This window comes from Benincasa hispida, chromosome 11, assembly GCF_027475165.1.
Source record: "Benincasa hispida cultivar pf3 chromosome 11, pf3_genome.v1.1, whole genome shotgun sequence".
NCBI lineage: Eukaryota > Viridiplantae > Streptophyta > Magnoliopsida > Cucurbitales > Cucurbitaceae > Benincasa > Benincasa hispida.
The window spans coordinates 86522826-86537655 of record NC_143488.1 but is presented as its reverse complement, the minus strand read 5'-3'; the positions used below and the strand labels follow the sequence as shown (position 1 = coordinate 86537655).

Below are 14830 nucleotides of genomic sequence, written 5' to 3'. Positions count from 1 at the left end.
TAATAATGCTTATGAGATTTAACGCTCAGTTTTATCTAGTCAAACCCAAGTGCAAATTTGGCCAGAGTTCCTGGTGAGTCCAGGGTCGAACATAGGGATTGCTTATAAACGCGTGATGAAACTAAAAATATGATCTTAAAGTAAGTTAAAGTGTTCAAGGGGGTAATTTAATAAGCAAACTTAAATCTAAATATGCGATGGAAATTATGTTTAAATGAAGTAGTGTGAGTTGGATAACAGTTATGCGATAAGAGGGTTGAGAAGGATTTTTACTAACTCTTTCTAAACAACTAGATGGATTATGCGATCAAGCTATACACTCAATGTTACAATAGCACTTCTCAATGTTCTTTGCCACATTATCTTATCTCTACGATGCATGCGATAGCTGTAATATGCAGAGAATGTACTTATTTTTAAGGAACGTTTTCCCTTGTTTTATAAGATCATAATCTAGATTCTTTCAAACTCAGATTAACTTTACTTAGAACAATTTATCAATTGATTCAAGCAACAAATATAAGCAACATAAAAAAATTTTATCGCACGACCCCTTCAGTTATTTAGTCGTGTTAGCTACATTCTTCTCAACCCATGAGGCGATTTAGCTACGCATGATGTTGATGAAAAAGACAGACAAGATATATAACAAAAATGTATTCATACTGCAAATGTGAATTTTTCGATACAAGAAATACAATACAAATACACAAAAACAAAGAGAAAGGATTAGAAAGTCAAGTCATGGTTCGCAATGTCTTGCTTCCTCCGGCTCGTTTTACAGTTGGTTCACTTAGGCGATTGAACAGTATTATCCTCTTCTCTCCCTAGAATCTTAAGCTCTCACTAAGGAATTTCTATGGAAAGTTGGTAGGGGTTTCTAGCAGAATCCCTTATCAGAGTATTTTTCTCGTCTCCCATGATGTATCTTCTGCATGGCATTTGCATGGGTATTTATAGGCATTTGGAGCTCTTCTTTTCTCTAACTCATGATTGCGTTGATGGGGGATTTTAAAATTCATTCCTTGTCATGCCGTCTGTAACGTGTTAGGGGCTCATTAAATCTTTAACAAAGTTTTTTTGTCAACCATCAACGCAACTCATGGTGTGACACCCACCGCCCATGTCATGTCTCAACGCTTGTAGCTTATGCGATCATCTTTCTTTTTCTTCTCTGGCAATTCTTGATTAATCGCATCAGTGGGTATGCAACATGCGATCACTCGTTCATCAGATTGCTGAAGGATATTATGCATAGAAGTAGAGAAATTAGTCTGAAATTTAAATATGTTATGCGTTAAAAGTATGTGATCGCATGCTTCATTTTTTTTTTTATAGATTTATTGGTAGAAATGATCTAAATTTCATGACTTTGCCTTATTATTTTATATGAAAGAGATACAATAACTTGTATTTCTACAAGTTATCACACCCCCAAATTTAAAATAATGCTTGTCCTCAAGCATATACTTAAGAGTTCTTATGATTTTGATCGCCTTCAAGAATTGCCTAGGCCTCTCAAAGTGCCTCACCCAGTTTGGTAGACTAATTTTTTTTTTTTTTTGAGTTTTATTCCTTCTTCCTATAAATTTACTTTACCGAGAAGTTGCAAGCTTATTCTTCAAAAATCCTTTACTCATTTCTAAGACTATCTCATATTTTTGAAAATGAAGATTTGGAACGAGATAAAAAGATTTTCTCCTTAATACTTCGTGTTGTGATTTTCCGCTGATTTTGCAGGTTGGGAAAATTGTGAATGAACTGAAGAGCCAGCCGCATGGCTCTTTGCCCAGCAAAGCTGAAACTACCAGATAGAATAATGGAAAGGAGCAATGCCAAGTAGTGACCTTGTGCAGTGTAGACTATTAGTGGAAGAGAAGAGAAAAGCCCAAAGAAAAGATAATCATCATCCTTCAACGCCCACAGACACACTTGTACAAAAATCTTAAGCAACTACGACACTTGAAATAGTCGAATAAGAAAGAGCACCTGGTTTTACTAGTCATTCTCAACCAAGCACATCCAATGCAAGGGTGCCTGGTATGCATCTAAATGCATCTTCCCCCCGACGCCTACAAAAGAAGAATGACAAAAACCAGTTCAAACACTTCTTCGATGTTCTAAACCAGTTACACATCAACATTTCACTCATTGAAGCGTTAGAACAGATGCCTAACGTGAAGTTTCTGAAGGGTATTTTATTGAAGAAAAGGAAGATCGGCGAGTTTGAATCCATGCATTGATTTAGGAGTGTAACACACTGGTTAATGGAAATATTCTTAAGAAATAAAGAGACCCAAGCAGCTTTACAGTCCCATGCTCAATTAGAGGAATAGATGTGAGCCATGCATTATGTGACTTGGGAGCGAGCATCAATTTGATGCCCCTCTCAATTTTAAAAAAGCTCAGGCTTGGTGAAGCAATACCTACCATGGTAACATTACAATTACTGATAGATCTATCACATACCCTGAGGGGAAGATCGAAGATGTATTAGTAAAGGTTGACAAGTTTAGCTTTCCAGTAGACTTTAATATTTTGGACTATGAAACTGACAGAAATGTCCCAATCATTCTTGGACGCCCATTTTTAGCTAACGGCAAAGTCTTAATTGATGTACATAAAGGAGAACTGACCATGCATGTTGATGATCAAGAAGTAAAATTCAATGTGTTAAACGGAATGAAGTTCCCCGATGATGAAGAATCTTGTCAAATCATTGAATCAATTCAAATACTTGAGAAAGAGAAGAATTGAGAAGTGGACCAAGAATGTGAGGTCCATGCCTTGAGTGAGGGTATAAAAAAATTTGAGTCGCTATGGCTGGATGAGCGGTAGTCAAAGCCAATGCCCCCATCTCTAGAGAAGCTACCAACACTTGAACTTAAACCTCTTCAGACCACTTTAAATATATTTTTCTTGGCACCAAAAATACTTTACCTGTTGTAATTTTATCTAAACTTTCTCCTACTAATGAACAACTTTTATTGCAAATACTAAAGAAGCATGCACGCGCAATAGGTTGAATGTTGGCTGATGTCAAAGGGATTAGCCCATTTGACTGTAGGCACAATATCTAAAAAGGAAAACATGATCATTCAAGCCCCAACGTAGGCTCAATCCTTTTACGAAGGAGGTAATGAAGTAAGAAATCACAAGTGGCTTGAGGCAGGGGTCATCTACCCCATTTCTGATAGTAGCTGGGTAAACCCACTACAATGCGTGCCAAAGAAGGGTGGCACGACTATGGTCACTAATAGCAACAACAAACTAATTCTGTCTAAAACTATTACTGGATGGTGCATCTGTATGGACTACAAGAAATTGAATGCGTCAACCAAGAAGAACAATTTTTCATTCCCCTTCATTGATCAAATGATAGATAGACTGGCCCGAAAGGGGTTTTTTTTTGGTTTTTGGATGGATATTCTGTTGGGTTTTATGTCCTAAAAACTCGCAGTTTATAAAATAATAAACATTTTCTACTATCAATATACTTGTTATTGATCTCATAAATTGTAAATCCAATAAACTAAGACCCATGACTATTGTATGAGTACTTGAACTTTATATGGAGACATAAGAGTGGATCAGGTTCGAGTAAATAGTCAAAATGATCTATGGTACACGAATAAGGTTGGGTACCTTATTCTGGTAACACCATTGGATGCGGCCTAATCTGTAGTTGTTACAAAGAGTTGTAAAGTGCTACACACGATGTGATCCTAATTCGTACATGTTATGACATGAGAAGTGGGGGCATCCTATGCAATGAGTTTGCATAAGATTAGGACCAAGAAATTAGTCACTCTTACTTTATAACACTATTTACTATTTAAGACTGACTATTTCATCTATATAACCTAGGTTAACTTGATCTTAATCCTGAGCTAGCTATGAACTCCTGTTTGTTCGGGATTATCCTTTGATCTGTTAATGGTGAGAGTAGTCCAACAGCACTGCTCAATAAGCTTACCATGTTGATGAAAAAGACAGGCAAGATATGCAAGATATATAACAAACATGTATTCATACTGCAAATATGAATTTGTCGATACAAGAAATACAATACAAATACACAAAAAAAAAAAAGAGAGAAAGGATTAGAGAGTCAAGTCATAGTTCGCAATGTCTTGCTTCCTCCGGCTCGTTTTATAGTTGCTTCACTTAGACGATTGAACAGTATTATCCTCTTCTCTCTCTAGAATCTTAAGCTCTAACTAAGTAATTTCTACGGAAAGTTGGTAGGGGTTTCTAGCAGAATCCCTTCTCAGGGTATTCTTCTCATCTCCAATGATGTATCTTATGCATGTCATTTGCATGGGTATTTATAGGCATTTGAAGCACTTCTTTTCTCTAACTCATGATTGCGTTGATGGGGCGTTTTAAATTTCATACCCTGTCACGCCATCTGCAACATATCAGGGGCTCATTGAATCTTCAACAAAGTTTTTCTGTCAATCACCAACACAACTTGTGATGTGACACCTACCCCCATGTCATGCCTCAACGCTTGTAGCTTATGCGATCATCTTTCCTTTTCTTCTCTGGCAATTCTTACTTGATCGCATCAGTGGGCATGCAACATGCGATCGCTCGTTCATCAGATTGCTGAAGGATATTATGCGTAAAAGTAGTGAAATTAGTCTGAAATTTAAATATGTTATGCATTAAAAGTATGTGATTGCATGCTTCGTTTTTTATAAAGATTTATTGGTAGAAATGATCTAAATTTCATGACTTTGCCTTATTATTTTAAATAAAAGAGATATAATAACTTGTATTTCTACAAGTTATCACATCCCCAAATTTAAAATAATGCTTGTCTTCAAGCATATACTCAAGACTTCTTATGATTTTAGACCTCCCAAAGTGCCTCACCCAGTTTGCTAGACTAGAGTTTTTTTTTTTTTTTTTTGAGTTTTATTCCTTCTTCCTATAAATTTACTTCTAGCCTTGAAAAGTTGCAAGCTTATTCTTCAAAAATCCTTTACTCATTTCTAAGACTATCTCATATTTTTGAAAATGAAGATTTAGAACGAGATAAAAAGATTTTCTCCTTAATACTTCATGTTGTGATTTTACGCTGATGCAAGCATCTAACCTTCTTTTTGGCTTGCCCCCACGGGTGTCATGCGAACATCTAACTACGAGCCAATTGCTTTTTTTAGTCTAAACTTGTGCCGTCTTTTTGAGGCAGTGGAGTTGCAATCACTTATTCTTTGCATTGATCATGATTCTTGCCTTCGTTTGGCCTACCCCCATGGGTGTCATGCGAACATCCAACTACGAGTAAGTTTCAATCTCAACATCTCTCTCTCTCTCTCTCTGTTTTTTTATAATAAAGTACTTAAGAAGATTAAATATTTTTTAAAAGTGTTCATGTTTTCAAACCGTTTACACCCCTAAATTTAGAAGGTATCGAGATTATTAGAAAGAAATATACGATGGTATTAGAAATTTATTGCAAAAGATGTTTGTTGAAAAGCTTGTATGCTTGCTGAATCCTAGAAGTAACTTTTAAAGAAAAAAATAATCTTAAAACTTAATACTAATATCAGTCTAAGCGTTAGTGTTAAGGCATAATTTCATCATGGGGTCATGAGTGGAAAACAAGGCAACAAAAAAAAAATGTAAGCGATCAAAAGTATGTACATGATATAAACAGAAAGGAAAGGTACAAAAGATAGACAAAATTTTCAATAAATTTATATTTCATAATGTGACGAACTGATACAAAAAAGAAAGAAAGAAACAGTATCAAGCTTAAAACAAAAAGGAGATAAGGAAGGACACCACCCTCAATTCAAGTTTCTCCTGCATCACTATTGTGATCCTGCGGTGGATTCTCATTGGGAAAATGTAGTGGGTCCTTAAGATGTGGGGGAATTGGTGGCCCCACCACTAGGCGAGCAATGATGTTCTGAAATAACTCAACCATATAATGGAATTGATCGTGTTGCCTTTGTGTCATTTGTCATATGAAGTCACGCATTGTGTTTTGCTGGTTTTGAACAAATATTCTCAATTCACTTTACCTATGCATCAATTCATTCATCTGAATTTGGAGAAATTGTTGGCACCGCATCAAGTCATCGAGACCTCATAAAACAGGTTCACGGAGGTCTTCATGGAGGAATTTGAACCATTCGGCATCAGGGTCAATCCTTTCAAAGTCATTTGCTTGCTCTTGCTGCGCATCTTCAGGTTGACGATCGGGTTCCTCATTAATGCCAGATCCAACGCCTATTTCAATCCTAGACACTGGAAGGCTTGGGTCATCAGAAGTGAAGCATGGAGGGCTTTGGAGAGTAGTGGTGGGCTTGGTAGTCTGGATATGGGGGGGAGGATAGGAAGGGGTTCATTTTCAGGAGCTGGTGGCACTGGTTTTTCAAGCATTTGAGGGCAAAGGTTGAGGTCAACGCTAACCTTGGCAGATTTATGGTTTTACTGAGGTGGAGAATTTTCTATCTGGGGAGAGGGGATCATTTGTTTTTCAACTTTTGAGGCGATAATTACTTTTCATTTATTGCGTTGTGAGGTCTCTGGGGTAGTCTGAGATTGTGGCTGTTGCTTTGCCTATTACTTAGGTTGGACATCTTATATAGGTAACCTAATTAGGAAGCGAAGAGTGTTATTTGTCAATGTGCTCTTCACCGCCATAGTTTCCTCTTCTGCAAACCATCCCTGAGCCGCGCATAGCTCAGTAATGAGCGAAAGGAAGAATAGCTGCCTTCTTGGTCTGGAGAACGAAGCCCAAATCTGGTATGCAATCAGGCGACCAAGATTGATGGGGATTAGTTGCACGATGTAGAAGATTGCCATGACCCATTCTCTAGAGACTGAGTGGTCATGTATTGTGAGGAGCAGCGTCCTTTTGATGAAGTACAACCACACGTTAGCTTCTAGTGTCAAGCTGTGTGATGACAACGTTTTTACCCATTTAGATGAGATGGTCCACTTCGTCCCAAGTAGCGCCACTACTTTCAGTGCTTCTTTCTACTCTTCAGCAGTTGGGTGTTCAATTATTCTGTTTCCCTTGGCGTCAGGGATGTCTTACAAGTTGTACAAATGATTAATTTTCTTAACGCCGAATCCAATTGTTGCCTTCCTAACGTCAGTTCTATATTGCCCAGAATGCGGTTTCCCCTCGTAAAAAACGGTCACTATAGATGGTTTGACTGTTTTGGCCTCTATTAAAAACTTCTTCCACCCCAACGTGTTGACTGTTTCAGTGATGAATGATGGTATAGGCGAGCTTTCTAGAAAGAGTCTCATCTTGATCAAGATTGGTGGCCGCTTCTTTAGGGCTATTTCTTCCTCTTCCATGGGCGCTTTTTCCTTTTCCTCCTTTCTTGCCACTGTTTGCCTTTGTTCTTTTTCTTTATTAGGGGCACCACCTACTGCTTCTTTCTTATTTTCTTCTTTCTTTTGCTTTTTCGTATCCTTTTCCTTCGCATCCATCTTCCCTGCCTTTCCTTTATGTGAATCGCGTTTAGCGCATTGAACTTTCACCTTTCTGATTCTCTTCTCTTCTTCGCTTTCTTTTTAAAGTTCCTTTTTAAATTCCATCATAGTACGTTCTGTGCTATCCATTGATTTTTCAGGTTGTGATGGAACAATCATGCGATCAAGCTCCTCATCATGAATCTCGCGATGGAGTTCTTTCGCCACGATTAGACATTCTGCCTCCTTCTTGATGTCACTAAGGCCTTCCCTTACTCTTTTGACCTTTCTCTGGAACTCTTTCGCCAACACCTCCACAGCAGAGGTAGAAATGCCTACTTCATCGCTTCTTTTCCTTCTTTCTTTTCCACTTCTTCTCTCAAAGGGCTCTTCTATTTCAAACACTTCGATGTCACCTTATGTCTCTTTAGCCACCGCATTGACTGACTCAAGTGGCGATGACTGAACCTCAACTTGTTGATCGCTTGGCTGATTGACCATCTTTTCACCTTACTTCGTCTAAAGATTTGAGAGGATTTAGATTCTTGAGAATTTCTCTATAGAATTCTTGCTCATCCTTTCACCTTGCCTCGCTTGTGGTGAAGGCAAATGGTCGAAGGTGATTATGGGGCGATGAGGACTAGGATGCTACTATGGCTGATGGGATGAGTATGAGGTTTAATGGTAAAGGTTATGCCACTGTGGGTGGTGGCGCACAAGTTGGTGCGATAGTGATCAGGAATAAGATTGGGTTGAAGGAAACAGAAGAGGACACCACTTCGTAGGAGAAAGTGGGGGTGGTGATCGGGCTGAAGAAAGGGTATTTTTGCCTACTATTTTCATCATGGATGGAGTAGGTATGATCGAAGAAAGGGCCAGAAAGATCTTGCAGTTCAAAGGGAAGCTTTTGGAATGTAGGGGGTTTAGGGTTTTAGGTTTGTGTAAAGAAGAAGGGTGATCGAAGAGGGAGGGGGTTTTAAATAGGTGAAAGGTGAAAAGGAAAGGAATGGTTACCTTGTGATTTGAGGCAATGATAGCGTCGCGTACATTAATGGCGAACTGATAGAATGTCTGGCAGCACGTCTTTTCACCATCCTATGGTAGGATAACGTATTGTTCCCTCACCTGTGATGAGTTCTTGGAGATGCGTTGGGATATAATTCTCCTGCATCTTCAAGACTCATCGCATCACTCATCGCATTAAGAAACCCCAATTCCCCTTTTCTCTAAGGTTTGAATTTACTTAGCAGTCAATGATAATAAAAAATAGATAATAAACAAAGAGAGCATGAATAATTAAGCAATAAGAATAAAGGATAATTTATAAAAAAAGAAATGAAAGTAAAGGATACCAAAAAAAAAAAAAAGAGGATACAATAAGTCCCTTGAAGGATATTTCTTTATTACGCATGGACTTCCTTTTATCACATCATTCGGGCTTTCATAAGTCTATGGAGGTCTTGTCGTGATCTAGATCCCCTCTATAGTAAGGCTTGATGCATTATCCATTAGCTTTGAAAGCGTAGGCTCCGTCCTCACTAACCAATTCCACTGCTCCATGCGGATAAACTTCCTTGATGATGAATGGTCCTGATCAACACGATTTCAGCTTGGTTGGAAAAGGACGCAATCTAGAATTAAACAAGAGAACTTTTTAGCTAATTTCAAAATTTTTCTTACGAATGCATTGATTGTGCCAACGCTTTGTTCACTTCTTGTAGATTTTGGTGTTCTCATATGCTTGTAGTCTCCACTCATCCAATTCTAAAAATTGCAGCTTTCTCGCTTCTCCCGTAGCATTCAAGTCAAAATTGAGCTTTTTTGTAGCCCAGAATGCTCTATGTTCAAGTTCCAACGGTAAGTGGCATGCTTTGCCAAAAACAAGAGCGTCTGTTTATATGCAGTGCGATACGCCCATAATGCTTCGTCTAACCTTTGAGCCCAATCTTTTCTTGTCAGATTACCACTTTCTCCAATATTGTCTTGATTTCCCTATTTGATAACTCTACCTGACCATTGGTCTGGGGGTGGTATGTTGTTGCTATTTTATGGTGCACGTTATATTTGACTAGAATCTTGCTAACGATGTGATTGATAAAATGTGTACCTTCATCACTTATAATGACATGTGGAGTACCAAAGTGAGTGAAGATATTTTTCTACAAGAATTTCGATACCGTGATCGCATCGTTCGACGCACAGGAAATTGCCTCCACCCACTTTGATACATAGTCAACAGCTAGTAGGATTTAGTTGTGGCCATTAGGCGGTGGAAATGGCCCCATGAAATTGATTCCCAAAATGTCAAATAGTTCCACCTTCAAGATGACATTCATTGGCCTTTCGTTTCTTTTAGAAATGTTCCCGATGCGTTGGCACCTGTCGCATTATATGACATAGTCGTGCACATCCTTGAATAAGGTAGGCCAATAGTATCCACTTTGCAAGACCTTCACAGCTGTGCGCTGACTTCCAAAGTATCCACCATAAGGCGATTGATGGCATTGATAGAGGATGCGCTGAAATGTCGTTTTAGGAACACATTATCTCAGGATATGGTCAGGTCCCTTTTTATACCAATTGAGCTCATCCTAATAATAGAATTTACAATCATGTATGAGCCTTTTCTTTTGTTAAGAGGTATAATCTTCTGGGAATCGCTTGCAAACAAGAAAGTATTCATCAATTTTCAGTTCATTAGGCAATGAAGCGTTCACAGAATATTGTACTCATCAATGTCCGTATACCAAGGCAAGTATTCATCAATTTTCAGCAGCAGTTCATTAGGCAATGAGGCGTTCACAGAAGATTGTACTCGATCATTTTCATGATGTTCAAGCCTTGGCAAATGATTAGCGACTTTGTTCTCTATCCCTTTTCTATCAACAATCTTCGTGTAAAACTCCTGTGGTAATAGGACCCACCTTATCAACCTTGATTTTGCATCCTTCTTGGTCATCAAATATTTGATAGTAGAGTGATAAGTGTGAATGATGACCTTTGATCCTAGCAAATAGGGTCAAAACTTCTCCATGGCAAAAACCACTGCTAGTAACTCCTTTTCAATGGTCGTATAATTCTCTTGGGTGTTGTTAAGGGTTTTACTTGCATATGCGATAGGGTGAAGAATCCTTTCTATTCATTGAGCTAACACTGTTCCCATCGCATATTCATTGGCTTCACACATGAGTTCAAATGGTTTTGTCCAATATGGAAAAATTAGTACAGGAGCTAAGACTAGTGCTTTCTTCAACTTTTCAAATGCATTCAAACAATTATTGTCAAAATCAAATTGTCAATCCGCCTTCAGCAACATATTTAGTGGCCTGGAAATTTTTTAGAAGTCCTTGACAAATCTGCGATAAAAACTGGCACGTCCAAAAAAACTTCTCAAAGTATTCACATTCGTTGGGGGCGGTAGCTTCTCAATGGCCTCAACCTTAGCTCGATCAACTTCTAGACCAGTCTTAGAAATCGTGTGACCAAGAACAATTCCCTCGGTCACCATAAAATGACACTTTTCCCAATTTAAAACCAAATTTGCGTCTTTACACCTTTTTAATGTTTTCTCTAGATTCTCCAAGCACAATTCATGTCTTTCCACAAACTGAAAAATCATCCATAAGTATCTTTATAGAATCTTTGAGATAATCTGAGAAGATGGCCATCATGCACCTTTGAAATGTGTTAGGTGCAGTGCACAGTCCAAATGGCATGCGGTGAAAAGCGAACGTCTCATATGGGCATGTAAATGTTGTATTTTCTTGATCTTCTGGTGCAATCATAATTTGGTTATAGCCCGTTTAGCCATCTAGAAAGTAAAAATGGTCATTCCTAGTCAATTTATCCATCATTTGATCAATGAAGGGCAAGAAGAAGTGATCCTTTTTTGTCGTGACATTGAGTTTCCGATAATCCATGCAGATTCTCCAATCAGTAACTGTACACGTTGGTATTAATTCGTTGTTTTCATTGGAAACGACTATCATTCCCCCTTCTTTAGCACACACTGCACTAGGCTGACCCACATGCTATCTGAGATGTGGTAGATAATTCCAACATCCAACCATTTTATGATTTTCTTTTTTACCACGATCGCATGGTTCAACCTGCGTTGAGCTTCAACAGAGCCCTTCTGACCCTCCTCTAATATGATTTTGTGCATGTAATAGGATGGGCTTATTCCCTTTGGCTTTGTTGTACTTTTTTAACACCTCAAGAAGGCTTGCTTCTCTTTCCTTGGTATGCGTGGATGATATGATGACTGGCAAGGTTTCATTTTGTCCCAGGAAAGCATACTTCAGATGGGCTGGTAACACCTTCAGTTCTAAGACTGGAGGTTGTTCCAGAGAATTTTTATTCAATCCTTTTTCTTCCTCTATATTCAGCGATTCACAAGTATTCTATATCACAGTCATTGCATTACATGGTTTGACTGTAGTGTAGGCCTCCTCCTTTGGTCCTAATTCTTCATCTACTTCCCAATCAAAGCTGCATGGCCATTCCCATCTATATCGCATGAGTGTGCTTCAACCGGGTAGCTCACCGCCTTAATGATGCTGAACTTCAGCTTTTGACCATTGCCATTCATTGCAATCTCTCTTTTGTGCACATCAATCTGAGCTATCTCAGTGGAGAAAAATGGTCGTCCCAAGATAATAGGGACATCTTTATCAACTTCATAATCAAGTATAATGAAATCAGCAGGAAGGATGAATTTATCCACTTTAACCAACACGTCTTCTAACTTTCCTTTCGAATGAATAAGTGATCGGTCTGCTAATTGAAGGGTCACTGATATGGACATGAGTTCTCCAATCTCCAATTGTTTAAAAGTTGATAGAGGCATTAGGTTTATGCTTGCCCCTAAATCACATAGAGCATGTCCAATATAAATTTCTCCAATTGAACAAGGTATTGTAAAACTTCTAGGATCTCTCATCTTGGGAGGAATTATCGTATTGTTGACTTACATTAGAGCCACCATCTCATATTTCCCTATGCTTCTTTTCTTGGATATAATATCCTTTAAGAACTTAGCATAGGTGGGCATTTTCTTTATTGCTTCCACAAAAAGGATGTTGATGTGCAGCTGTTTTAATATTCCAAGAAAGCATTAATATTGGTTTTCATCTCTTTTCTTCTTTTTTTTTCAGCCTTTGTGGAAATTGAGGTGATTGCTCATCCTGTGATGTTAATGTTGTAGGAGTTGTTGTGGTTATTTCTTCTTGTTCTTGTTGGATTTTAGATTCTTCATGTGATTTTCTTTTTACAGCCTCTGTTGTTATGCATCCACTTCATAAATTCACTGCCTAACATTGTTCCTTGCCCTTGTCTTTCATATGGTGAGGAATTTCTGTGGAGCTGGGAAGTGCTCCTTGTTGCCTGTTCTTCTACTCGCCTGCAATCTAGCACATTTGTACTTCAAGATTACAAATGGATGTTGCTTGATTTTGAAGAACTGTTTCATTCTTTTGAATGTATTCCTTCAGTAAATTTTCTAAAAAAGAGGATGAGAATGACTGAGATAAATTGGTTGTTTGCTAAAATTTGTTTGATTTTTGTTGAAACTCCGGTGGTCCATATCTATGGGTATTGTGAGTATTAACTTGTGCTTGTTGTTGATTTCCACTCCAAGAGAAATTTGGATGGTTTCTCCAACCAGGATTATATGTCTTAGAAAAAGGATTATTTTTAATGAAGTAGACAGATTGAGGATTGTGTGGCCATTCCTCAAAGGAATGAGGTTCCTCGCAGAGGATGTAACTTCTGTTCATTTGGGCAATTGCATTTAGTTGCCCTCCTTTTGTACTGGTTTTTGCCATGCTCATCACCTGCAGCAAGTTTATCATTGCATTGACTTGTGTCTGTAGAGATGCGATAGCCTCATTATTTTGAGTTCTGTTTGTTCTGGACCCATGTTCATTTTACTTCCAATCTTCGTGATTCTTCGAGATTCGATCCAATATATTCTTGGCCTCAATATATGTCTTGTCTAGTAGTTCTCCTACCCTGGCAGCATTCACAATGGTCTGTGATCCTGAGTTCAAACCATAATAAAAGATTTCCATCTAGAGACAATCAGGAAGTCCATTATGTGGACAATCCCTAACTAATCTTTTGAATCTTGCCCATGCATCGCTGAACATTTCTGATTCTCCCTGCTGAAAGTTTGTAACTAGCCTTCTTCTATTTGCTTTTTTTGTTGGTGGAAAGTGCTTTTTCATGAACTTCTCTACCACTTGTTCCCATAAAGTTATCTCCCCTGGTTTAAGCAAGTACGCCCATTTTCTAGCTTCATGACATAGTGAATATGGGAATGTGTAAGTCGTACTTTCTTTAGTGTGATGTTTGGGAATATAAGTGTTGCATATTTCGATAAAACTCTTCAAGTGAGCATGGGGATCTTCACCATTCTTCCCTCAAATTGACCAGTCGCTTGAATCATTTGAAATATTACGGGCTTCATTTCAAATCTTGTTCCATCCAAGGCTGGTTGCATGATTCCTAGAGAAAAATCATACAAGTTGGGTGACGTATAGTCCCTGATGGGATTATTGCAATCATTTGCCAACAAAATTGGGTTGGCAAGTGCTTCGTTGTGATTATTTTTGTCTCGTAGTTCCTTCAGGTGCTTCTTCTGTTCGGCCATCCTACAAGCTCTATTTTTTCATCTTCTTCGGTTGGCTCTCTGTCTTCTGTGAAAAGTTCTCTCTATAACTAGGTCGTATACCAACTCGGGAGTATTTCCTTCGCTCATATAGCATTTGTGCCTTTCTCGCAGTAAAGGTACAATGCTCCAGAAAGTGGAGGTCTAATAAGATTAATAAAATAGCTTTAGCACACTTAGTTATCGCAATCCCCAGTAGCGACACCAAAAACTTGATGCCTTCTATACATGCGATGAAATAATAATGCTTATGAGATTTAACGCTCAGTTTTATCTAGTCAAACCCAAGTGCAAATTTGACCAGTGTTCCTGGTGTGTCTAGGGTCTAACGCAGGGATTGCTTGTAAGCACACGATGAAACTAAAAATATGATCTTAGCACAAGTTAAAATGTTCAAGGGGGTGATTGAATAAGCTAACTTAAATCTAAATATGCAATGGAAATTATGTTTAAATGATGTAGTGTGAGTTGGATAACAGTTATGCGATAAGAGGGTTGAGAAGGATTTTTACTAACTCTTTCTAAACAACTAGATGGATTATGGGATCAAGCTATACACTCAATGCTATGACCAGCACTTCTCAGTGTTCTTTACCATATAATCTTATCTCTAAGATGCATGCAATAGGTATAATATGCAGCGAATATACTTATTTTTAAGGAAGATTTTCTCTTGTTTTATGAGATCCTAATCTAAATTCTTTCAAACTCGGA

At 38.2% G+C, this 14830-nt stretch overlaps 1 protein-coding gene across 1 annotated transcript; it reads right to left on the bottom strand.

The window, feature by feature from the left end:
• Positions 1-11920: 11920 nt before the first annotated feature.
• LOC120090892 (uncharacterized) lies at positions 11921-12295 on the bottom strand. The gene has a single exon (XM_039048587.2). It carries the CDS (start codon positions 12293-12295, stop codon positions 11921-11923), a length of 375 nt encoding a protein of 124 aa, XP_038904515.2.
• Between the last annotated feature and the right edge of the window lie 2535 nt (positions 12296-14830).

Coding starts and splice junctions, on each gene's coding strand:
- LOC120090892 (XM_039048587.2), bottom strand. CDS start 12,295: ATGCCTCTATCAACTTTTAAACAATTGGAGATTGGAGAACTCATGTCC.